This window comes from Nilaparvata lugens, chromosome 6 (assembly GCF_014356525.2).
Source record: "Nilaparvata lugens isolate BPH chromosome 6, ASM1435652v1, whole genome shotgun sequence".
In the NCBI taxonomy this organism is placed as follows: Eukaryota; Metazoa; Arthropoda; class Insecta; order Hemiptera; family Delphacidae; genus Nilaparvata; species Nilaparvata lugens.
The window spans coordinates 54,345,749-54,373,659 of NC_052509.1; the positions used below are offsets into that span (position 1 = coordinate 54,345,749).

Below are 27,911 nucleotides of genomic sequence, written 5' to 3' on the forward strand. Positions count from 1 at the left end.
TTACTATGTATATGTTGTTTGAAAGTATAGTAATAGAAGTATGGGAATCATGTATAGTATTAATCAAATAAAATTTAATCCTCAAAAACAATTACATTGAAAATTAGAATACTATAACAATTAACACAATTAAAACAATGAAGTTTTATGCATTGAATAATTTCTTGATAATTCAATGAATAAATATACACCCCCACTATGAATTATATGTTTTGGGGTATAAGTTATTTGTTGCTTGTTGCGTGTTGTAATTACTATTTACAAACTTCATTCACTGATATGGGATTAGAGTTTTTTATATTGAAATTAGTAAAAATCTATAATACAAACAAAATTATGAAATTAGTAGATAAATATCAATGTTCTATTAAGGATAATAATAAGAAAGTCAATTTTTAGAGAAATGAAAAACTAGTGAAGGAAAATAATGAAGAATGACTAGTTTCAATATTTACAATCTAACTAAATTTTCACAATTTTCTACTCCAATATCAACTAACCAGGTAAATAAACTTTTCTTGAACCTGTGTCTATTGTAATTTTCACAATTTTCTACTCCAATTTCAACTAACCAGGAAAATAAACTTTTCTTGAACCTGTGTCTATTGAATACTTCCCTAATGTAACTTGGTATTGAATTGTAAATTCTTGGTCCCAAATATATGTAGTTTCTTTGCCCAAATGTAGTGTTCATCCTTGGTACTATTAAATTCGTGTTTCTCTGCCTCGTTTGATGGTTATGATCTGCCAGTCTTATGTGTTCGTTGTTTCTCCTCATTCGCGTGATGATAGCCTGGATGTAGAGTTTTCTTACACTCAGTACTTTACTGCCCTTGAAAAGAATATTCGTGGGGAATTGATTCTCCTTGAAGCCTATTATTTTTAGTATTCGTTTTTGAAGTTTATAGAGAGGTTCAACATGTATAAAATTCGTAGCTCCCCAGATAATTATGACGTATCTTAAAATTGATTGCACTAAAGAAAAATAAATATTTTTTCTATGTATGTGATGTTCATTTTGTTTTGTTAAATCCTAGTTGGATAGGTTTATTAATCTACAAAATGTTATATAATGTAAAGTGTCATTATGATGTCAAAATAAAAAAGTGATTTGATTTGATTTGTGTAAATAGTATAGATATTGTGGCGGAAGATGCACCGGTTAGATAATGATAACGAATTAGTTGCCAGAGAGAGAGAGAGCCATCAAAGTAATGTAGTTGCCATGAAGCATGAAAAATAGTCCTATCCTTGGGATCGAAACAGCGCGCTCGATAGGTGGCGCTCTTAGCGGCGTTTTTCGGAACTATCGCTGCGGAGGCGCATTAGCCATTTCATTCGTGTTTCGGCGCCGGTCATGTCAGAGTCAGTAGTGGCTCGACTCTCGCTAGGTGAGGACGTTACGTTCGCGCTCTCCAGTGTTACCACAAGTCTGTAGTTCTTATCACTTACTATCAGTTCGGTTCTGTGTACAATGTTCTGTGATTGTGTGATAGAAGGGTGACCTTCGAAAATATTGAAGTGTGTCTGTTCTGAAAGATTCTGTCAACAAACCAAACATGGATATCCTGCCGAGTGGAAACATCTTCAGGGAACTACAGGACATCCACGATACTGGATATTTCACTGCTCAACCATCACTGGAAGATCATTGGCAACAGGTAAAAACATGCTCCTGAAACTATGTCACGTGTATTATTCTAGTACACAACCTTGCCGCTACCAAACGACCATGCATCTGATACTCTACTACCCAGTATCAGACTAATATCCACGTGTTTTTCATAATTTCCATGTGATACAATATTCCCACATGAAACCCCGATATAAAACCAACAATTTCCCATGTAGTAAACCTTGAAATATGCACCTCATTTCAAGCTATAACAATATATTCCATCAAAATTTAGGAGAAAATTTGTTATCTGTTGTTTCCCTACCAATCATTACCATGATATAATCATTTGTTGATTTTATAATAATATTTTGTGATTCTATAACATGTATACGTTGAGTAAATGAGGTTCAAACCCTCCAGAAAACCATTAAAAACGGGATAACACTCTGCCATACAATGCAGTTTTGATAAGACTGTATTTTATCCAGTGATATGTTATTTTCTATCAAGTTATGAGAATTATTATCACAATTCCTGGTTTATAAATGTATTATGACCGGTGTATTTCAATTGAAGAGTTATAGATAAGCAAGATATCATGCATCGTTCAGCAGATATCTGTTGATAAGGTTGGAAAATATTTCCAGTGTCAACGGATATGTCTGTGTATATTTCTTTTACAACCCCCTAAGTATTTCTATAGGTATTTAGATGATCAATTAGGATATTTGTCACGATATTCATCTGATTTCACGTTGATAAGGCTTTTATTTCCGTTTGTATACTTAGTTTTACGCGAGTTATTTATCTTAGAGTTCTCAAGTATGTATATTATAATATAGTAGGTTTACAACCCCCTCGTGTTTTCTATGGATATTTTGTTGATCAAATTAGAATATTTATCATGATACCCAACTATTTTTTTTTTTTTTTGTTGATAAGGCTTTCATTTTTGTCCGTATACGTTATTTTCCGCGGGTAATACATCCTGAGCTCTGAAGTTTGTATATATTCCGTTCACAACACCCTAACAATTCATATGGATATTTAGGTAATCAATTAGTATATTATATCGTGATATTCATATTTTTTCGTGATAAGGCCTTTATTTTTGTCTGTTGGCGTTGCGCGAATAATAGGCCTAATCTTGGACTTCCAAAGTTTGTTTACATCCGCAACGATACGCTATGTAGTTGATGAATTAGAATCATTTTTAATGGTATCCATACATTTTTCCATTGATAAGGCTTCAATTTCTGTCCGAATGCTTGATAATGCGCGAATAATCATCCTGGTCTTCCAAAATATATAGGATATTATTTCTTCTACAACTCCCAACATTTTCTATAGATATTTAGATGATCAATGACAATATTTATCATGATATCCATCTTTTTTTCTTTGAAAAGGTTTCTTATTTTTGTTCGTATGCTTGGTTATGCGCAAATAATCACCCTGGTCTTCCAAAGTATATAGGATATTATTTCTTTTACAACTCCCAACATTTCCTATGGATATTTAGATGATCAATGACAATATTTATTATGATATCCTTCTAATTTTTCTTTGAAAAGGTTTTTATTTTTGCTCGTATGCTTGGTTATACGCAAATAATCACCCTGGTCTTCCAAAATATATAGGATATTATTTCTTTTACAACTCCCAACATTTCCTATGGATATTTAGATGATCAATGACAATATTTATTATGATATCCTTCTAATTTTTCTTTGAAAAGGTTTTTATTTTTGCTCGTATGCTTGGTTATACGCAAATAATCACCCTGGTCTTCCAAAATATATAGGATATTATTTCTTTTACAACTCCCAACATTTTCTATGGATATTTAGATGATCAATGACAATATTTATTATGATATCCTTCCAATTTCTCGTTGATAATTCTTTCATTCTTGTTCGTATGCTGGTTAGTGCGCGAATATTCATCCTGGTCTCCCAAAGTACGTAGAATATTCCGTTTACAAAACCCCATTATTTCCTATGATAATTTCTATTATGATATCCTTCTAATTTCTCGTTGATAATTCTTTCATCTTTGTTCGTGTGCTTGGTTTACCGCCAGTAATGCATCTTGGAGCTAATACCGGATAATAATTTCTCATCAATACATATCATGTTTGTTTACAAGCTAATACATCTATTTATCAATCAATTCAGTCTCCAATGATAAAGCATAGAATGATTGTGAATGAATTTAGACCCTAATGGACTTAATGCCGATTGCACAAAACCCGGTTAAATTTTAATCATGATTAATTTCATGGAGAAGCCGTCTTATCAAAAAGGCCTTCTCTGATTGGTTCTCGTGAGATTGATCACGGTTAAAATTTAACCGGCTTTTGTACAACCGGGTCTTAGCCTATACCTATAATAAAAATGTGAATGAATGGAATAAACCAAAGCTGTTGAATAAACTTGTGGATATTTGGAAAAACTATCAACTTATTTTAGTATTTGTTAATGATTTTGGAGGATAATTCTTGTTAGCAGACAATACTAGAAATAAATTCAACTCCTATAATCACAAGAGGAAGGAATAGAAAGGGCTGTCAACTTAATTATTAGTATTTGTAGTTTATATATGTTTTTAAGGATTATTTTGGCCCTACGTAGTGGAAATACTACGAATTATTATAATTAATTAATTATTATTTATTCTTCGAATAAACTTTTGTATTTCCAAGAGGAAGGAAGAGGAATATTAAACCTTTACTATCTATCTATTAAATAGATAGAATTTTATATTTTAATTTTAAATAGGAATATTGAACCTAAACTTACTATCAACCTTTATATCATTTGTAATTTGTAAATTGTTTTGAAGTATTATTCCGGCTTCAAGTAGCAGACATACTACAGAAAAATTCAACTCCTGTAATTTTAAGAGGAAGAAAACAGCAAGCCGCTTTTTACGGCGATATTTTGCTCACGTGTTGCCAGCTACTGAGTTATTCACAGACCGCAATTACTGTGATGAGTTCAGTGGAAACTACTTTAAGATCTTCGTTTTGTTTTATCCTTGAAGGCATCTGGGTTCTTCTTGTTAGATCCCTAGCGTGATAGCATCAGTAAACTCGGCGTTTTTTGATCGCAAGATTGTTTTTGAGACTGCATCTCGGCTATAGATTGCGTTTTTAGATCACACGATTGTTTCTCAGACTGCATGCAGTTGCAGTGATTATATCTCTTTCCAAAAGATTTCGTCTTTTTGCAATTTTGTGGAAGAGAATTATGTACAGCTGGTAGACTGTGATGAATGGAATGCATTTGTCTGAGAATAGAATTGGATGATTGATGTTCTAATGATTGAGAAGGAGCATATGCTGAATTTGGGGGTATATGAATATGAATATTTATTATGATATCCTTCCAATTTCTCGTTGATAATTCTTTCATTCTTGTTCGTATGCTGGTTAGTGCGCGAATATTCATCCTGGTCTCCCAAAGTACGTAGAATATTCCGTTTACAAAACCCCATTATTTCCTATGACAATTTCTATTATGATATCCTTCTAATTTCTCGTTGATAATTCTTTCATTTTTGTTCGTGTGCTTGGTTTACCGCCAGTAATGCATCTTGGAGCTAATACCGGATAATAATTTCTCATCAATACATATCATGTTTGTTTACAAGCTAATACATCTATTTATCAATCAATTCAGTCTCCAATGATAAAGCATAGAATGATTGTGAATGAATTTAGACCCTAATGGACTTAATGCCGATTGCACAAAACCCGGTTAAATTTTAATCATGATTAATTTCATGGAGAAGCCTTCTTATCAAAAAGGCCTTCTCTGATTGGTTCTCGTGAGATTGATCACGGTTAAAATTTAACCGGCTTTTGTACAACCGGGTCTTAGCCTATACCTATAATAAAAATGTGAATGAATGGAATAAACCAAAGCTGTTGAATAAACTTGTGGATATTTGGAAAAACTATCAACTTATTTTAGTATTTGTTAATGATTTTGGAGGATAATTCTTGTTAGCAGACAATACTAGAAATAAATTCAACTCCTATAATCACAAGAGGAAGGAATAGAAAGGGCTGTCAACTTAATTATTAGTATTTGTAGTTTATATATGTTTTTAAGGATTATTTTGGCCCTACGTAGTGGAAATACTACGAATTATTATAATTAATTAATTATTTTTTATTCTTCGAATAAACTCTTGTAATTCCAAGAGGAAGGAAGAGGAATATTAAACCTTTACTATCTATCTATTAAATAGATAGAATTTTATATTTTAATTTTAAATAGGAATATTGAACCTAAACTTACTATCAACCTTTATATCATTTGTAATTTGTGAATTGTTTTGAAGTATTATTCCGGCTTCAAGTAGCAGACATACTACAGAAAAATTCAACTCCTGTAATTTTAAGAGGAAGAAAACAGCAAGCCGCTTTTTACGGCGATATTTTGCTCACGTGTTGCCAGCTACTGAGTTATTCACAGACCGCAATTACTGTGATGAGTTCAGTGGAAACTACTTTAAGATCTTCGTTTTGTTTTATCCTTGAAGGCATCTGGGTTCTTCTTGTTAGATCCCTAGCGTGATAGCTTCAGTAAACTCGGCGTTTTTTGATCGCAAGATTGTTTTTGAGACTGCATCTCGGCTATAGATTGCGTTTTTAGATCACACGATTGTTTCTCAGACTGCATGCAGTTGCAGTGATTATATCTTTTTCCAAAAGATTATGTCTTTTTGCAATTTTGTGGAAGAGAATTATGTACAGCTGGTAGACTGTGATGAATGAAATGCATTTGTCTGAGAATAGAATTGGATGATTGATGTTCTAATGATTGAGAAGGAGCATATGCTGAATTTGGGGGTATATGAATATGAATAGTTATTATTAGAGCATTAAGGATTACTTCGTTGTACTAGCACCATATGCTGAATTTAGAGGTACTTCGTAAGAATAGTTTGTCTATATTATATCTCTATCATAATTTTCTTGAGCCAATGAGGGGCTTTCATCAACCAGATAATTTTATCTTTTGTTATCTTTTAGTAGGTGTGTATTATCTTAATATCATCATTTTCTTGAGCTCATGAACAGCATTCATAAACAAGCTATCTATAATCTTTACCAAAAAATACAGCTCTGTTTCCCAAATGACTGTCTTAATTTCCACAAACATGTATTATATTCATTCATACTCTATCTATTACATTCTTGTTGAAGATGTTCTTGGCAAGTAAATCTTGAAAAATATTCTCAAAAGAAGTTGCATAGAATATAATATACAAAATAATATTCACTCTACTTATCATAATACAGTTATTGAAATTGAAATTATCTTCATTCTTCTTCTTAGAAAGTACAAACAATATACAAAATGCATATACAAAATTTGAAGAAGGTTCCTCACATGCGCGAAGCCTGTGTGCGAGGAACGAATATTTGTTACCAATCTACTTCGGAATTCTACATTCCTTGGTAATTGCTTGAAATTTAAAGACATCCAAAATATCAAAATGTTTTTGTTTAAAATATTTTTGAAGTTGGGAGTCAAACTTGGCTTCAGAATTCGTCCAGCAATGATAACTCTTCAATACTTATTTGAGTAAAATTCTAATATTTTTAAGTAGCCACTTATCAATTACTCAACTGAGTAACTACTTACAACTTCTTTTATAAGTAACTACTACCAGAGAAAAAATAATAATCTATGATATATAAAGGAGAGAGTTGGCTTATTCATATACACGTACTGGATAGGATATTTCCTATTCCTATATTTCCTGTGTCACGAATGACGCATCATCACGTCTGAACTACTGAACTGATTAACTTGAAATTTTGCATAAGAATTCCTAATTTACCGAAGATGGTTATAGGCCTTCTTTAAATCTTTCTAGATTTCAGTAGGTCACGTGATTTAAAACATACCATTGCGAAGCACGGGTCACCTGCTAGTAGGTAAAAAATATCTTTACTCTCTGCTTCTACTTACATAGTAAAAATTGAGTTGAATTAACATGATCACAGCAACAAAAACTTGAAATAATTTTTGTCCAGGAATTTTTAGAAAAAAAAATGTTATTACTAGAGTTGAATAGATAACAAATAGTAGAAGTGCATAATGCAAGAGTGACATGGTCCACGTAGGCGACTGCGCATGCGTAGTGACAGATAAGTTGTGGAATGCGATTCAGAGATGGATAACAACAACAATAAAAGTAATAGAGGCAACTTTCCTAAATTGGTCGGTGCAGTGTTTAGGCCAACGAACCCGTTCCAACCGGTTTGTCTTTCGGCGTTTAAACTTCCTATGCATTTCATCATTAGTGAACTATCGACGGGCCCTTACCCAGCCTATTATATGCGTATATGTTCCTATATATGTGTTTATTTGACTATATATGTGTATATTTGACTATAGTGATAGGCACGTTATAATGGTAGTGTAGAATAGTATCTTAAGTCACAAGGACGGGAAGGGCCGTTTTGCAGGCGAGAATGATGTTTCTAGTCGAGGCGTTCGCCGAGACTAGAATTTCATTTGACCACCGCAAAAGACATTCACGTCAAAGTAACGTACACTATTTTTGTCATAATAATCTAGAAAAGAATAATTGAGAAACAGAAAACATTACCTGCTTGTGCTGACATTACTACATGCATTCTATAAACATAACCTAGTTTACAAGTTTCGAATCAGGAATATCTTGATTGTAGTTGCAAAAATTCCACCTGGAGCGCTAACAGGCGGCTTTAGGAACAGTTTTGCTGTTCCAAATTTGGAACTAGGAAACATACTCGACTGTAAAGAAAAGATATGATTTTATTACATTATAGTATGCTGTAATGAGAATCATATGTTTATTTGTTTTACAATCAGCTGTTTACCGGCTTGATTTCATGGATGCAGAACAGCTGAAATTGAATGACTGACAAAAAGATATTTTTTTATTTATCACATTGTGTACAAGTACTTGACATGAGGAAAGGCACAACATGCTCATGCCCAAAACTGTCCCATTTCCAATTTATACTATACTGTCCAAATCAAAATGTTGGCTATGTCACTTTCACTTTTGAAAATACAATTTACGCTCTTCAATACTAAGATAGGAGAACAACGTTGCCGATCCTCACTGTCTTGTCAATGCCTTCTTGACGGAAGCTGATACAGGTTTAGTAATGTAATATCAACTGTTCATTCTCCTTTAAAATAATCAATTATATTTTATTAAGGAATAAATTATATTCTCAATAATTTCATAATGAATAATTAAGATGAAATATTTTGTCAATTCATTATTAATTCTACATTGTTAGAAGCCGAACTGGCAACAGAGCAAAGCGCGAGAGAGATAGCGCTATTCGCTTTGTTGAATAATAGACAAGGATAGCAAAACCAATGTTGACCAAACACTGCCATTATAACGTGGACCTCACTATAATACATGTTTATAGTAGACTATAGTGAGGTCCACGTTATAATGGCAGTGTAGAAAGATAGGAGAACAGTGTTGCCAATGATCTACCTTGTCACTGCCGAACTATCGAAGGGTCCTTTCTGAGCCTATCATATGTGTGTATGTTACTATACATGTGAATATGCTACTATATATGTGTTTATTTGACTTTAGTGAGGTCCACGTTATGATGGCAGTGGAGAAAGATAGCAGAAAAGCGTTGCCGATTATCTGCCTTGTCAATGCCTCCTTCAAAGGATAGCTGATACCGGTATATCTGATGTAATATATCAACTGTTTATCCTTGTTAAAAAAAATCAATTATATTTCATCGCCAAGAAAATATATTTCTCAATGATTAAATAATACAATTTTAATAACTATTGAGATTGAATAGTATCTTATATAATTTCATTTCTACATTGTTTAAAAGCGATCTGGCAACGTTGCGGAGCTAGAAAAGGATAGCGCTATCTGCGTTGTCGAATTGTAGACAAGGATAGCAACACCACTGTTGATCAAATACTGCTATTATAACGTGGACCTCACTATGTATTGGCTCGCAATGATCAGTACATCATTACCTCTGAGAATGTGACAGGGGGGCAATTAGAGGTCGAGAGGGGGGTAATTAGAAACCGTCTAATGAACTATTTGGTATTCAGCATACTCATCTTCTACAGGCAAGACAACAATAATTGCATCTTGGTCCATGAATTGCATGAAGTGGAAACTGAATAATTTGCATAAACTATTCTTTGAAGTTCATGAATTATCTTTCAAGTGCGAATTATATGGAGATTTGTATCATGAACGAATAATGTTGGATCTACAGACGATAAATATATAATAATAATAACCCTGTATCTTGTATTAGAATCTATAATAAATAGAAATGAAAGAATTGGCTAAAAGACGGGATAGGAAATTCACGAATGACGCATCATCACGTCTTGACTGAAATTTTGCTTATTCATGGTAGATTCTCGATTTATAAAGGAAAGAACTGCCTTGTCCTATCATATTAAGCAAGCAATTTCTGTATTTATATATCTGGTTATTTTTATATCTGGCTATTTTTATATCTGGTTATTTTGTTTAACGGATCTCGAAAACAGCTCTAACGATTTCCATGAAATTTGGAACACTGTAGGTTCATGACATAAAAATTCGATTGCACTAGGTCTCATCCTTGGGAAAACTCGCTGAACGACAGTAATAAGATAATAAATTCATCCTTGGCTGAAACAGCTGTGGATAGTAAAAAAGTGAGTGAGCGAGTGAGTATGTGAATCTATTGCCGCGTTTCGCCGTAAATGCGCAACATATATACATTTAACCATATAAACATTTAAACATAAAGAGAAATACGAAAACAGTCGACTTGAATCTTAGACCTCACTTCGCTCGGTCAATAAATTGAATTCATGAATTACCTTAGAAACGCGAATCATGTGGAGAGCTGAACAATAGTATATCCAATCTATTATATTCACTGTATGGTTGTAGGCCTACCATGGATAAAATAATTTTGGATTTATAGAGGAATAATAACTATATTTTGTCTATGGTTATATACTGGGAGTTAACAGAGTATTCCCGTACTAAAGGAGTTTTCTCCCTAGAGTTCTTTAATAACAAATAAAAATAGTTTCGAAATTCAATTCTAGAAAACTTTCAAATGTTAGTGCCAGTTGCACAAAGGCCGGTTGAATTTTAAACATGATTAATTTCAAAAGAACCAATCAGAGTAACCTTCTTTCCGAAAAAGCCTTGGTTCTCGTGAAATTATCCATGATTCAAATTTAACCGGCTTTTGTGCAACCAGGAAAGAAGACTTCTCTGATTGGTTCTCGTAGAATTAACCATGCTTAAAATTTGACCGGATTTTGTGCAACCAGACCTTAAAATTTCCAAATAACTATCCTTAGAACTGTGAAAGAAGGCTTCTCTGATTGGTTCTCGTGAAATCAATCATGATTAAAATTTAACCGGCTTTTGTGCAACCAGACCTTAAAATTTCCAAATAACTATCCTTAGAACTTCCTAAATATTTCATCTGAGAAAGGAATACCACATTGGGCCCTCATTATTTCTCCTTTTCTGTGTAAATAAAAATCTAATAATAATATTTCAAATGTTTAAACTGCCATTATGTAAGCTTGGAACAGACGGCTTATTATGGAGAGGAAATAAATGGGGAATGAGGCATGACCAAGAATAGTGATTCATTGATAATATCCTTATCTTTTATGTTTCCGTTTGTCCATCTAAAATAAAATAACCAGACTGGCTTTACGTAACTCCATACTATTATCATCATAATAAATGCTCAACCATGACTGGGTAAACACCACAAATAATAAATGAAGATTCTTGGAACACATAGCTTTTATTTTTCTCAATAATTACTATATTTCTGGAGTAGAATCAAACGGAACTGAAATGGTTCATTTTTATATGCACTTGAATTGAGCTTTAGATTAGATACCAGTGCTCGTTATTATTGTGACGTATGATCTCCATATTTAGTCATCTAGAGTGTTTAATTCTCTTCAAATCTATAGTTTATTTAATGATTGAATTATCAATTTCAGAAGAAATAAATTCCTCAGTCACTCATTCTAAATTCATTTCGATAACATTGCAGTGTTAATTTTGATCTCAGTTCAATTCTTCTGTATGGATTCTACTATAATTCATGAATATGTTTGGTTTTGAAGCATCTAAATGTTAAAATCTACTTTGTGAAAATAATTAATGACTGAAAATTTTGTGAAGTGAACAACTACAAGACTTAACCTATTTCGGACTACAGTATGTTTAACCTTATCTAAATTAGGGAGAGGAATAGCACAAGGTTCCCTTATCTTTTTTCCCATCATTAATTTTTGATGATGTACGTATTGTATGAATCCATAAAGAATTATTATCGTACCTGAATTCTTCAAGAAGTTTTTGTTTTTTCAATGGTTTCAAATTTTCTCAAATAACTTAATCGTTTCAAATGGTAATTGAGTGAAATATTCTCAATTCATTCATTGATTTAGACCATCTTTATTCAAAATTCATTGTTTTCGTGTTTATTTTGAACGAAAATTGTATAGAAATTGTACGTGAAATACAAAACTAACCTTATCTTGGACTGTGTCATCACCGAAATTTGAAAGAAAAATAGCACAAGAATTGCCTTATTATTCTATCTACCCATTTTATTACATCAGCGTCTTTTGTATCGTAAATAAAAATAGATTGTAATGCTTGAAATCAATGTACAACATAATTGAACATGTTTTACTCTTTGTGAATTTTTCAACTAGTTTCGGAAGTTGAAACTTTCAATTTAAATTGAACGAGCACAATTTTTTTGTTTTTTAAATATATAATAATGAGAGAAGTTGAAAGTCTGATTTGAATTTAATTTTATAAGTTCTAAAGGGTACATTAATTATATGTTTCCACATTTCAACTGCTTTTTAGTGAGGTTCACGCTGTAATGGCAGAGGAGAAAGGTAGGAGAGCAACATTGCCGATCCTCTGTCTTGTCAAATGCCTTCTATAGACGGTACCGGGTACCCGATACAGGTTTATTGATGTAATATTAAATGAATAATAATTTCAAATAATTATAGGCTTCATTGAAAAGCAGCGAAATACAAAATGAAAATATTCCAAAAACAAAGATGTATCACACTATAATCAATACAATTACTATTCAACAGCAATGAACTAAAAGCAACTATTAATCTATAATGAAACTTGAATAATATTCTTAAATGTTCATTCTCGTTTAAAATAATCAATTATATTTTATTAAGCAATAAACTATATTTATCAATAATATTTCATTATGAATTTTCATAATTAAGACGAAATATGTTGTTAAGTTATTATTAATTCTACATTGTTAAAAGACGATCTGGCAACAGAGCAAAGCGCGAAAGAGATAGTCCTATTCGCTTTGTTGAATGATAGACAAGGATAGCAATACCATTGTTAATCAAACACTGTCATTATTACGTGGACCTCACTATAGGTATTGTATTGAACTATAGAAATTCATAAAATTCGAAAATCAGCTCTATTAAATTGATGGCAATTGTCCAGAATCCATTGATTGATAAGTTATGGAGTTGGAGTTATCAACAATTTATTATTTGAATAGTATGAAATCATCTTTATTTTTCTCATGAAATCGCTGTTCCACGGTATTTATCTTAGCAGTACAGTTCAATAGCTTGGTTTGAACTCTGACCGATTTATCACATTTCAAGCTAAGATATCAAATGTCCAAATTACTACCTGAATTTTATGACTCATCTTTTCAATCGATAGATTGAAAATCCATTCAAATCGTTTCTGACCTGAGGTCAAGGTTGTATAATTATTTATATTTATCAAGCAATAAAAATCGAAATGCTCAAGGATTGAAGTTATTCAATCGGAAAACAAATTTCTACTTTCTATTCCAAGAAACTGTGAAGAAGAATTTAGAGAATTAAACACAAAGCATTTTATGTAATCTTTGAAATCTATTTAATCACTTAGAATCCGATAACAAATTTAATAGTGAGATAGCTTGTAGCCAATATTCAAAACACCATGTTTTATTTTATTTTATTTATTCATAAGGCTTTTATAGGCAGAGAGATCCTTTTCGATGCTTTGCCTTGCCGTATTACCCAATGTCATTTCCTATCAACACTCAAGTTTATAGGTTATTGACCGAGCGAAGTGAGGTCTAAGATTCAAGTCGACGGTTTGGCATTTCTCTTAATGTTTAAATGTTCATATGTTTATATGTTGAGCATTTACGGCGAAACGCGGTAATAGATTTTCATGAAATTTGACAGGTATGTTCCTTTTTTAATTACGCGTCGACGTAAATACAAGGTTTTTGGAAATATTTTGCATTTCAAGGATAATAGAAAAGGAAAAAGGAGCCTCCTTCATACGCCAATATTAGAGTAAAAATCAGACTATACAATTATTCATCATAAATCAGCTGACAAGTGATTACACAGATGTGTGGAGAAGCCAGTCTATTATTGCTGTATTTCCATAAGGTCTATAGTTTCAATCAGGTACTTGTGGATGAGAATACTGCGTCAGGTCTACTGTTCACAGAACTACTAGTATATTGGGTTCTTCATGTTTTCTCACTAAAAATTTGAACTTTCACTTCCTGAGTTTCTTTTTTATAAAGTTTAAAGTCAAGAAAACTTATTTCTAAACACAAATTCACATTTAAAAAGCAAAATATAAAATTGTGATGATAATATTGAAGCTGAAAATTTCACATTACAAATTTTTCCATTACAAAACCATGTTACTTGTTATTAGACGGTTGGCGTTCATATAAATCATTTTATATTCTAAAAAAGTATTATCTTAGTAATAGAATGATGGGAAGAATGGCTTATGAATGTACAGGACAGGAAATTCATGAATGACGCATCATCACGTCTGAACTACTGGGCTGATTACCTTGAAATTTTTTATATAGATTCTAAACTTACCGAGGATGGTTATAGGCCTATTTTAAGTAATTTTAAGAATTCAGTAAATCAAGTATATCTTATAACTATAATATCTTATTATAATATCATAAAACTATAATATCAATTCTTGGTTCTGTTGAATACTGTAATGATTAATTCAATCTCTAACGAAATATCTATTAAAATTCTTCATATAGAACTATAATATCCCTTCTTGGTTCTTGTGTATAAATATTAATTCAATCTCAAACGAAATATCTACTCTAATCCTCAGAAAAATAAAGTTTTCTTGATTTCATAATAATTCCCATACTTGAGAATGAATATTTTGATGGTTCATCATATTTCTACATAGTCTACTAAAGATCTAGCAACGTTGTGAAGTTAGGAAAGGATAGAGCCATCTGCTTTGTCCAATGACAGACAAGGATAGCAATCCAATATTAATTAAATCCTATGTTCAGTTTTGAAGAATCTAAATTAAAAAATCTACGTTGTGAAAATAATTAAGTACTGAACATTTTGTCAATCATAAGACTTAACCTATTTCGGACTATGTGTAATCTTATCCAAATTTGGGAGAGGAATAGCACAAGGTTACCTTATTTTTCTCTCCCAATCATTTTGATGATGTACTTATTGTATCAATCAATAAAGAGTTATTCAAAGACAGAATTCAAATGCTGAGTTTAAAACTAAGGTTACCTCATTTTTTCTCTCCCTAACATTTTGATAATGTACTTATTGTATCAATCAATAAAGAGTTTTTCAAAGACAGAATTCAAATGCTGAGTTTAAAACTAAGGTTACCTCATTTTTTCTCTCCCTATCATTTTGATAATGTACTTATTGTATCAATCAATAAAGAGTTATTCAAAGACAGAATTCAAATGCTGAGTTTAAAACTTAAATCTCAACGTAATATACTTCAATTTATTGGCAACTTTGATCTGCGACCTCCTGCAGTTTTTGCAGTTCACGACCCTACCGCAGTATGATAAAAATTTGTACATATTTACATTGCTATTTTATCGAGCAATTTCCCCCTTAATAGGAAATGAACCCCTCTACAAGGTTGCAATTTCACTTCTGCTTCTTGTCTAAATTTAGCTCGCCACTAAAAAACTACTGAATAGTAATAAGCCAGTGGCGCCAGTTGTTTAGTAGTGTTGTGGTGGTAATGCACCTGAACAGCATTCTTTCTCTCACTCCTAACCCACAACACTTTCTCTTTCTTTCTCTCTCGTGCCCCAAGTCATACACTTTCTGTTTCTCTTCTACCCCAAGTCCTAAACTTGATCATTCTCTCTCAATCTCTCGCCTACCCCAAGTCATACACTTTCTCTTTCTCTTCTACCCAACGTCCTGAACTTTATCATTCTGTCTCTCTCCTACGCCAAGTCATACACCTTCTCTTTCTCTTCTACCCCAAGTCCTAAACTTCATATTCACTCTCTCTCTCTCTTCTACCGCAAGTCATACACTTTCTCTTTTTCTTCTACCTCACGTCCTATACTTCATCAACAATCTCTCTCTCTCTCTTCTACCCCAAGTCATACAGTTTCTCTTTTTATTCTACCCAACGTCTTGAACTTTATCATTCTCTCTCTCTCTTACGTCAAGTCATACACCTTCTCTTTCTCTTCTACCCCACTTCTTAAACTACATCAGTCTCTCTCTCTCCCCTATCCCAAATAATACACTTTCTCTTTCTCTTCTACCCCACGACCTAAACTTCTTCATTCTCTCTCCCTTTCCTACCCTGAGTCATACACTTTCTTTTTCTCTTCTACCCCACGTCCTGAACTTCTTCATTCTCTCTCTCTCCTACGCCAAGTCATACACCTTCTCTTTCTCTTCTACCCCACTTCTTCAACTACATCAGTCTCTCTCTCTCCCCTATCGCAAGTAATACACTTTCTCTTTCTCTTCTACCCCACGACCTAAACTTCTTCATTCTCTCTCCCTCTCCTACCCTGAGTCATACACTTTCTCTTTCTCTTCTACCCCACGTCCTGAACTTCATCACTCTCTCTCTCTCTCCTATCCAAAGTTATATATTATTTTCTCTTTCTCTTCTACTCCACGTCCTCAACTTCATCATTCTCTCTCTCTCTTTCTCCTACCCCAAGTCCTACCCCAAGTCCTACACTTTCTCTTTCTCTTTTCATTCAAGGGGTGGAAAACGTCATCGGTTGGTGGAGGGGTGATAGATATGGGGTTGGGGGCGTAGAATCACGATTGAGCCGATTGCCACGCACAAACACAGGCACGCTTCTTGTTGTTCTTTATCTTACTCCTACTCCTCTTCTTATTCCTCTTCTTTTTTTCTTTTTATCATTCTTCTTCTTCTTCATCACCTCCTACTCCTCTTTCCCCTCTCACCATCATCATACATTTTTCCTTTTTCTTTTTTTATTTTCTTCTTCTTCATTTTCTTCTTCTTTTCCTTATTCTTTTTCTTCCTCTACTTTTTTTCTCTTTCTTCTCACTGTTTACCTACTCTTACTCCTCCTCCTCCTCCTCCTCCTCTCCTCCTCCTCCTCCTCCTCCTCCTCCTCTCCTCCTCCTCCTCCTCCTATTCACCCACCACATCCTTCTTCATCTTCTTCTTCTTCCTCTTCATCTTCATCTTCCACTTCTACTGCTCCTTTTTCTTTCCCCCTCATCATTCTTCTCCTCCTTCTCTCCCTCTTCTTCCTCGTTCCCCTCCACCATTCGTTCTCCCTCCTCCTTCTCTCCCTCCTCATCCTTCTCCTCCTTCTCCTATTCCTTCTTCTCCTCCTACTCCTCCTCATCCTTCTGGTTCTCCAACACCTCTCGTTCTTCTCCTCCTTCTCCTACTCTCCCTCTCTTCCTCCAAGTTCCACTCCACCTCTCGTTCTCCTCCTTCTCCTCCTCCTCATCCTCCTCCTCCACCTCCACCTCCTCCTCCTCCTCCACCTCCTCCTCAGCTCTATATTCGGGACACTATCTCATTTGTAGCCCCCAGAGCGGTCGTTCTAACGCCCCTTGCATTATGAATGCACATTGCTAAAGCATAGCTCTACTGCAACCTGGACCATATAAGACTAGGCTATCAACTACTAGGCTATGCTATGCTAAGACTACCTTGCCAACCCCAGACCAGAGACCATATAGAATGTATAGAGAGAGTGCATTCTATACGCGCAGCCCGAGTCTCGGCATCTGTCCATATTTCAAGCAAACTGATCGAAGCCATGTTGAATTCCCTTGCGAATCGGCTTGTAAAATAGCGCAAGATTTCGTGGATGTCTCTTTAATCTTATATGAGTGGAGCGAAACTAAAAAATTCCCTTATACAGGTGTTGTAGGAATAGATGGGAATATTACTCTAATTTACAGTGAATGAAAATGTGAGTTTTTTAGATTTTTATCATGAAAATATATGATGGGACATTTTCTTTCGTTAGGGCTACTCTTGAATATAAATAAAAAAAGACATTTAAGTACCCTTTTTGAAATTGTTGTCTCCCAATTTTAAAAATCTGGTGTGGCGCACTCACATAACTTTCCTAGCCGTTATGAAAATTGATCACCTGACGCTAGTGTTCCCGCGCATCTCCAGTCTACTATTCAAAGATTTGAGCCAGCTGGTGACAGGGCAATAACCCTGGAGACACAGGAGGTCTGCTATCTCTTCATAGTGAATCATTTAATAGAATCAACAGTTGCCAACAGTTTGCATCATTGAATAAACACATATTCTCGAATTTCGAGCTTATTTTCAATTTTAGGTGAAAATGTTACTGAACATTAATTGTAGATATTTTTATGCTCAATCTTTTCTACTTGAAATTTTTTGTTTAAATTGTATCTGAAGCCTGATAATTGGGCACTGAAATTGATTGGGCACTGCTACTTCAATCCTGGGAATATTATATTACTAGCCGTCAGGCTCGCTTCGCTCGCCATATCCGTTTAGTCTGGACCCCCGACTGGATTGTCCTAACATATGATAAAAATGCTCAAATAAAAATGCAGGCGAGCGTAGCGAGCCTGCTGATCTCATTCTTGGGCGATCCAGTCGGGGATCCAGGGATATGGCGAGCGAAGCGAGCCTGACGGCTGATGAAAATATATGATTGGACTTTTTTTTTCGTTAGGGCTACTCTTAAATATGAATGAAAAAAGACATCAAAGTACCCTTTTTGAAATTGTTTTCTCGCAAAAAAAAATTGTTTTTTCTGAAACTTTCGAAAACAGTTTCAAAAATGGTAATTAAGCTGGGTTTACACCAAATTCATTAACAAAATGTTAATAACTTAATCCTTATAGATTCTATTAGATTGAACGGAACTTGACAAACACATATGTTCATCAATTTCAATTTCTTTTATTTCCTAAAAAAAAAAAAATCATATTCATATCAGTTATTCAAAATAACTAATAACAATAATAGTTATACAAAAACAAATCAAGGAAATATATTTACCCACTTAGATTGAACGGAACTTGACAAACACATATGTTCATCAATTTCAATTTCTTTTATTTCCTAAAAAAAAAAATCATATTCATATCAGTTATTCAAAATAACTAATAACAATAATAGTTATACAAAAACAAATCAAGGAAATATATTTCCCCACGAAATATATTTCGTGTGTGGGGAAAGAATTCCTATCTAGAAATGACTTAAGAAATACAGGATAATCGAAATCATTTCTTGCGAAACTTTTAAATTTTACTTTTTTTTTACCAAAAAATAAACTTTAATTAAACAATAACTTCAAATGTATAAAATAAAATAGGTTAAATCTATTACTGGTATAGGTTGGTGCTATAAGGTCGAAAGTGTTAATAGAGCGCTGCATCAAAAACAAGAAACTAAACACAAGCAAGAAGAGAGAGAAAAAAAGAAAAAATAACGAAACACGGAAAACTAATGGCTTATAACAAAATGAAAAATGGGAATATCTGTAGACGAATCACGCTATCATGTGTATGATAAGTTATGCTCAATCTAATAGAATCTATAAGGATTAGGTTATTAGCATTTTGTTAATAACTTTGGTGTAAACCCAGCTTGAGATTCTATTTTTGTTTATATGATGGGACATTTTGTGAATTGAACAACTACAAGACTTAACCTACAGTATTTCGGACTATGTGTAACCTTATCTAAATTTGGGAGAGGAATAGCACAAGGTTACCTTATTTTTCCTCTCCCTTTCATTTTGATAATGTAATTATTGTAAAAATGAATAAAACATGATAACAGTTCCATCAAAGGAAATATTCATTCATCAGGTTTCCATCAATATATTTCCCATTCAAATGAATCATTTCAAACTTTTTTCTCTTATCATTTCTATTTTATTGTCAAGCTTATAAAATCGATCATTCTGGTTTAGTTGTAAATTCTGGTACAATTTAAATGATTGATGATTCAATGGAAAATTTTCGGGGATTTTTCACTTTTTTATGCGGACATTTTTCACTTTTTCATCTCAAAATTTTTTTTATAAATTCATCTATACTATAATAAAGGAAAGAACTGGCTTATACACGTACGGGATAGGAAAATTATGTTTGACACATCAGCACTGTCTGAAATACTTCATTGATCATCTTGAGATTTTTCATAACGATTCTTAACTGACCGAGGTTGGTTATAGGCCTATTTCAATTCTTCAAGATTTCATTTCGTCAGGTTTGCATTTCAAGTTTTAAAATAGAGTCTTGCGGAGCAAGGGTTACCTGATAATCTCATGGACTACTGGACTGATTTAATTGAAATTTTGCATAGAGATTCTTAATGAACCGAGGATGGTTATAGGCCTATTTTTCAATTCTTCAAGATTTTATTACGTCAAGTTCTGAAATAGACCCTTGCGGAGCACGGGTTACCTGCTAGTCTATAATGTTTTATTAGAGAAAAGAATTAGTTTGTACCTACCTTATACTCAGGGCTATATGCTAATGTTACGTTTAACGCTAAACCATGTTTACTTGTAGATATGGTTGCATATATCATAATGTGTTTCATATGGGGTTTAAACAAAGATCTGACATTTCTCCGTTTAAACCAAGTTTAGTATCTGTATACTAATCTTCGTATCTGTATATAGCCTTCGAGAGATACAAATAGATACAGAGATAACCAATTGATACGAAGGCTAGATTCTATTTATGATAGGGAACTGGTGCACTTGTACGGATGGACACGTTAAAGTGTCGGTCCCGACTGAAGTGTGACAGTTGTAAGGCCTATTGAGAGCTTAAATGATATTTTCAGTTGAGATGGGACCTTGCGGTAAGGGACTGCCCACCAACAGAGCCATACGAATTTACTTTTTTACAGTCCGTACAAAATTTTACTACTTCTGACTTGGAGGAATATACGGCACATAGAAATGGATTGATTGATTGATTGAGTACTTTATTTATGTAGATTACAATATATATTGGCTTATACACTTATATAAAATAGCTTACAATACAGCAAAATTATAGATGTATTTACATAATATACACTATGAAAATAATTATTGAACTGTATATGATACGAAAAAAGCAATTTGTAATAACTAAAGATAATATTGTTATGCATCTACACGAATTGGCGGAGCTTTGGACATATCAATGTCCATTCTTCAGAAAGAATATTCAAAATATCCTTCCCACTAACTCTCTAACAAAACGGTAATTTTGGTCCAAATACATGGTGGGAGATTAGCCAATTACAGTGATGGATAGAGTCATAGGTGGAAGCTTATTTGCCAATTTGTCTGTCGTCTGACTGCTTCCAGACAGGAAACTTCGCATGTGTAGTATGAGCACATGAATAGTCACTAGAAGTTGGAGAACGCTGGCCGCTTCAAAACGGCAACATCGCGCCTCTGTATCCCTCCCGCTGTATGCTTTCTCTACTGCGCATGTCCATCTCAAGTGAGAAGTAATTTTGTACAGAGTATAGTGTACTTGTAGACTAAGTACCTCTGGATTGCGCCCGGAACCAGGTTATCCACAATAATATTCAGAAATTAGACGGTGGGAAGCAACTAGCCTCACGAAAGATATAAACTGCAACTCTTTCGATTTTCGTTGTCGCTTTTGTGAATGCTTTCCCTGCCTAATCCGAACACTCGCCTGATCCGGCTCACTTAAGCTCCTAGCCCATTTTCAAGGGAAGTCATAATTTTTTATGACATCTGCAAGATGGGGCACATTTGCCGAGTCTTTTTTAAAAAGAAAGTACAAGCTAAGTTGAAAATGTGGAGAGGGAAATGGGAGATGGTCTTGAGGTTAGGAAATGTAGAGAGAGAATGATAGAATTATTTGAGGGAGAGAGATAGATAGATTTAGGAGAGATAGAGGGTGAAATAGTGATAGATTTGTGGGAGAGAGAGATAGATGTAAGAGAGATGAAGTGTGAAAGAGTGATAGATTTGAGGGAGATTGATTGATTGATTGAGTACTTTATTTATGTAGATTACATTATATACTGGCTTTTACAATTATATACAATAGCTTACAATAAAGCAAAATTATAGATCAATTTACATAATATAGATTAAGAAAATGATATTTGAACTGCATATGATATGAAATTTGGACATATAAATTTGTAGCACATACAGGAAAACTTAACAGTTTTATAATATTAATTAAAAAAGGAAACACACGACATAGATAGATTAGAAGCACTTACATTATTGTTTGGCAATTTTCGACGAGCTGTGCCGTCTTCCTCAACCATAAGATTAGATATGAATAAAGCATAGCTGTGGATGGGTGATGTGCGAGGATCACATCTATAAAAAAAATATTTTTAAGATTATACGTACTGGCATTCAATGACACTTTATCGTTACACTTAATAATTTCTTTTCAACCGAAAACTTTTATGTCGAAACTGCTGTATATAGGCTTTGATAAAGGCATAATAGTATAACATTTTTCAACGGGTCACAGCTTACTAGCCTTATATTCAACAAGTGTTCCTTCCCCGAAAATTATTAATAAATTCAGTCCCATCCAGTTTTGAATAGTAGTGGACCGAAAGCCATTTGTACTAGACGGCCGAAATTATTACTGGTGCCCTTATATGAAACAATAACCCTTCGCTTTCAAGAGAACACAAAATTGTCGTCTCTCCTCTATCAATTGAACTGATCATTCAATTGTGACTGTTGTCAACTACTGGCTATCTATCACCTATGACGTCACTGAGGGAGAGAGAGGAAGAAAGAGAGGGATCGATCAATTTATTCCCTGCCTCCGGCATTAATAACCGAGGTTTTTAGTATTCCAAGCTGGCTGGTTCGCGAGTGCAGGATTTTAATAAGCCCCTAGCAAAGTACAGGGTCCCCTACCCCTAACCACCGCCCCCAAATTTTGTCAATCTGTACTGACCATGTGGGTAAGCCAGCCCACACCCCTATACCCTGAGCTACGGGTTCTGCTCTAATTTGTGTCCCCAACAAAGAGATGAGTCTGATATGTTCCCGTTATGTATTTATAACTACATGCTTTCTCTCTCTCTCTCTCTCTGTCTCTCTGTTTTGGTAGAGAGTTAGTGGGAAGGATATTTTTAATATTCTTTCCAAAGAATGGACATTGATATGTCCAAAGCTCCGCCAATTTATGTATAGTGAGGTCCATGTTATAATGACAGTATTTGATCAACTTTGGTTTTGGTATCCTTGTCAATCATTCCACAAAGCCGGTGGTACTATCCTTGTCTAGGTCCACAACGATGCCAATTATGTTTTTGACAGTGTAGAAATATAATTAATTAATGCAGAGAATCGGCATCGCTATTCTTCTATCTTCATTTACTGTCATTACAACGTAGACCTCACTATAGATGCATAACAATATGATTATCTATAGTTATTTTATTACAAATTGCTTTTTCATATCATATACAATTCAATAATTATTTTCTAAGTCTACATTATGTAAATTCATCTATAATTTTGCTGTATTGTAAGCTATTGTATATAAGTGTATAAGCCAGTATATATTGTAATCTACATAAATAAAGTACTCAATCAATCAATCTCTCACACTCTCTCTCCTAAACCCCCTCACACTGTCTCACTCCTCAACTCAATCATCAATAGTTGATTTTCGACAACGTTTGCTTTTATGGAAAACTGCATTTGATTTTTCTTCTAAAATCCAAACTTTGAAGATTCAATTTTGTGTAACATCCGTATTTGATTTTTTTTTGGAAACTCAGACTTTCAATTTCAAACTTCAAAAATAATAATTATTGTCACATACGAACACTCAACAATTTCTATCAGGTTTTGAATCGAGGTCCACGTTATAATGGCAGTATTTGAGCAACATTGGTGTTGCCATCCTTGTCTATCATTCGACAAAGCATGTATCGCTATCCCTATCCACCACCGCAACTTTGTCAGATCGTTTTTCAACAATGTAGAAATATAACTAATTAACAAAACATTTAATCCCAATGATGAAAATGTTCTATTCAATCAGTGAAAGATGTATTTTTTTGAGGAATATATTACTAGTAGTTCTGTGAACAGTAGACCTCGCGCAGTTATAACGACGTCCCAAACGATAAGCACATCCACACTGATACACTAACTATTTATTTGATCAGATCATGCTTACACAAGATTTAATTATCATATAACGCTTTCCGGAATTTATCGCGAGAAAACCAGAAGACATCTAGGCGCCCAGACAAGCTGTTATAAGTTCTTTCCATCCTATTTAATAGTGCATAAAAATTGCATTCAATGAGGCATGCAATTTATAGTCTACACAGCTGTTAATTTTTTACCAAGTTACAATGAGATATTGAATTGCATGCGTCATGGCATGCAATTTATAGTCAACTCGACAGCTGATTTATGATGAATAATTCTATAGTCTGATTGTTACTCTAATATTGACGTATGAAGGAGGCTCCTTTTTCCTTTATATTATCCTTGAAATGCAAAATTTACAAAAACCTTCTTTATACGTCGACGTGCAATTTAAAAAGGAACATACCTCTCAAATTTCATGAAAATCTATTACCGCGTTTCGCCGTAAATGCGCAACATATAAACATATAAACATTTAAACATTAAGAGAAATGCTAAACCGTCGACTTGAATCTTAGGCCTCACTTCGCTCGGTCAATCAACATAATATGTATGCTGATACACTATTATCTCCTCATCTCTTCATCTCCTCATATGTATCATGATACAGTATCATCTCCTCTTGATACACAACACCATAATTTGAAACAAAACTTCCAAACTATGAATGAATTTTGCAAACTATGGGATATCTTCTAATGAAATTTTTTTCGATGGTTTTAATCATTCTTCACAGGAAATATATAATTATCACGTATTTTAATACACATCAAACACAAATACACCTAAACATTTAAACTTTGAGAGAAATGCCAAACCGTCGACTTGAATCTTAGACCTCACTTCGCTCGGTCAATAATAAATTGTGCATTTTTAACAAGTAAGAACATCTAATATTACATAAGATAATACCGGTATCAGTAAAGTTATGTTCTATGGAAGGCTGTGGCAAGGCAGAGAATCGGCAACGCTGTTCTATTTTCCTCCACTGCCATTAAAACGTGGACCTCGCTTGACGAGACTTCCGAGACTCCGAGTTTCGCGCATGCGTACAACAGTACCATTGTTATTGAATTGCCAACAATAATGACATGCCGTCAACATGTTGTTACACACACGCTCCAAAATTCGGAATCGCGTTTGTAGACTAGAGAGCAAGTGAGAGGGTGCAAGGGTTGGTTTCCCAGTTTTTGGCCGGAGGAAGAGAGATAGAAACAGGGTTGGTTTCACAGTGTCTTTGCCAAGAGGGAGCGAGAGAGTTGAAGGATTGGTTTCCGACTTTTTGGCCGGAGGAAGTGAGATGATAAAGGGTTGGTTTCCCTGCGTTTTTGGCTATACAGTGAGCGAGAAGGAGATAGGGTTGATTTCCCAGTGTTTTTGGCCAGACAGCCATACTGTCTGTTTCTGGACTTTTGATGTGTCTCTCTGTTTTATCTCACTCTGGAGGGTTAACATTCCATTCGTGACCACCCGTGTTCCTCTTCTAACACTTCTTCTTCTTCTTCTTCTTCTTCTTCTTCTTCTTCTTCTTCTTCTTCCTTCTTCTTCTTCTTCTTCTTCTTCTTCTTCTTCTTCTTCTTCTTCTTCTTCTCTTCTTCTTCTTCTTCTTCTTCTCTTCTTCTTCTTCTTTTTTTTTTTTCACTGCAGTTTCTTCACGTGTGATATTGTTTTGCTAGCATTACATAGATATATGAATACAGCATTCATTATATGAATCAAAATGTGAATCTTTTATAGTATTTTACGTCACAAGGACGGGAAGGGACTTTTGCTGGCGAGAATAATGTTTCTAGTCGAGGCGTTAGGCGAGACTAGAATTTCATTTGAGCACTGCAAAAGACATTCACGTCCAAGTAATATACACTATTTTTTGTGATAATAATCTGAAGAACAATAATTGAGGAATAGAAAACATTACCTAGAAAACTTTATCTATAAACATAACCCAGTTTACAAGTTCCGAACCAGAAATTTTGTGGAAGTTGATAAAACTTCCACCTGGAGCGCTGAAGGTGGTTTTTTGTCGCTGTTTTGCTGTTGCTATTTTGGAACTAGGAAACATACTAGACTGAAAGAAAACATATTGTTCCATTACAGTAAGCTGTAATGAGAATTATATGTTTAATTGTTCTGCAAACAGCTGCTTACCGGTTTGATTTCATGCATGGAAAACAGCTGAGATTGAATGATCATGAGCAAAAATTGATAAATCCGGATGACATTCAAACTTAATGATCACATTCCATTTCCTTTTGAAGAGTAACCCGGGTTCAAAATGATGCTACTATAGTTCATTTTCCAAACCACATCATTTCTCTCATTATGATAATGATTGGTGAAACATAATGACATGTGATGTACATCAGATGATGATACTCCTTTCATTTATCCAACCGCTAATTGCAATAATGAATATTGAAATTGTACCGATCATTCAATTAAACTCTCACAGTGCCCCAAACAATTTCAGTACCATAAACTTCTCTGAACTATGTATCAGTTTCAGAAATTACTGTGTTGTTTGAATTTAATGTGCAACTGTAGAACAGGGAAATGTGGCGGAAAATTGATGAAAATTCGAGGAATGCACTGAGTAAGTGATATCGAATTGCATGCAACGAGGAATGCAATCTGCATCAAACACGTGGTGGAAAATCCATGGAAAATCCATCACTCATGAACGAGGTAAACACTTCTTGTTTTCCGATCCTATGTCAAAAGAGCGATCACGTATCGTCTCAAAGCATACTACTATCCTATTACCTGACTACTTCTATTGCTATTAAAATAGTCTGCTCCAGTGTTCTTCTCTCATTTCTCTCTCTCTCTTTCTCATCGTCTCTCTCGCTCTGTGTCTCTCTCTTCTTCCTCCTTCAACAACTTACCCTATCCTATTTTTAAGTGGAGAGTCACTATTAAATAAAGGTAACAATTCCATTTTCTCACTCACTCTTTCTCCCTCTATCATTCTCTCTCTCACACCCTATCTTTCTTCTTCATCCTACTTCTTCTTCATCATCCTTCGTCTTCGTCTTCTTCTTCATCATCCTTCGTCTTCGTCTTCTTCTTCATCATCATCTTCTCTATCATCATCTTCTTCTTCTTCTTCTTCTTCTTCTTCTTCTTCTTCTTCTCTTCTTCTTCTTCTTCTTCTTCTTCTTCTTCTTCCTCCTCCTCCTCCTCTTCTTCTTCTTCTTCTTCTCTTCTTCTTCTTCTTCTTCTTCTTCTTCTTCTTCTCTTCTTCTTCTTCTCTTCTTCTTCTTCTTCTTCTTCTTCTTCTTCTTCTTCTTCTTCTTCTTCTTCTTCTTCTTCTCTTCTTCTTCTTCTCTTCTTAACTCTCACAGCGGGCAAGGCTTAATTCCTTTTGCTGGTGATGCCAAATTACCATTGAAAAGTATCTAATTATATTTTTGGTATTATTTATGCTTAATTTTCATTTTATTATTTTATACTTTTGTTTATAAAATTATGTATTTTCTTTTATTATGTTTTGAATATGTATTTATTGTATGGCAAATAAATGATTTGATTTGATTCGGTTTCAACAACTTATCCCTTCCACTATTTTCAAGTGGAAAGATACTATTAAAAGAAGACAGCGATTCTATTCTATTCGCTTACTCTCTCTCTTTCTCTCTAACTCTATCATTCTCTCATTATTTCTCTCCCACTCTGTCATCCTCTCATTCTTCTTCATCATCCTTCGTCTTCGTCTTCTTCTTCATCATCATCTTCTTC

At 34.0% G+C, this 27,911-nt stretch overlaps 1 protein-coding gene across 3 annotated transcripts in view; it reads left to right on the forward strand.

The window, feature by feature from the left end:
* The first annotated feature begins 1,356 nt into the window (after positions 1-1,356).
* Positions 1,357-27,911, forward strand: part of LOC120351973 (Krueppel-like factor 6) — a 117,159-nt gene continuing 90,604 nt past the window's right edge. For all 3 annotated transcript variants that reach the window (XM_039431286.1, XM_039431288.1, XM_039431287.1), the window contains exon 1: positions 1,357-1,661. In XM_039431286.1, coding sequence (XP_039287220.1) covers positions 1,560-1,661 — 102 coding nt within the window. In that variant the 5' untranslated portion in view covers positions 1,357-1,559. The remainder of the gene's footprint in view (positions 1,662-27,911) is intronic.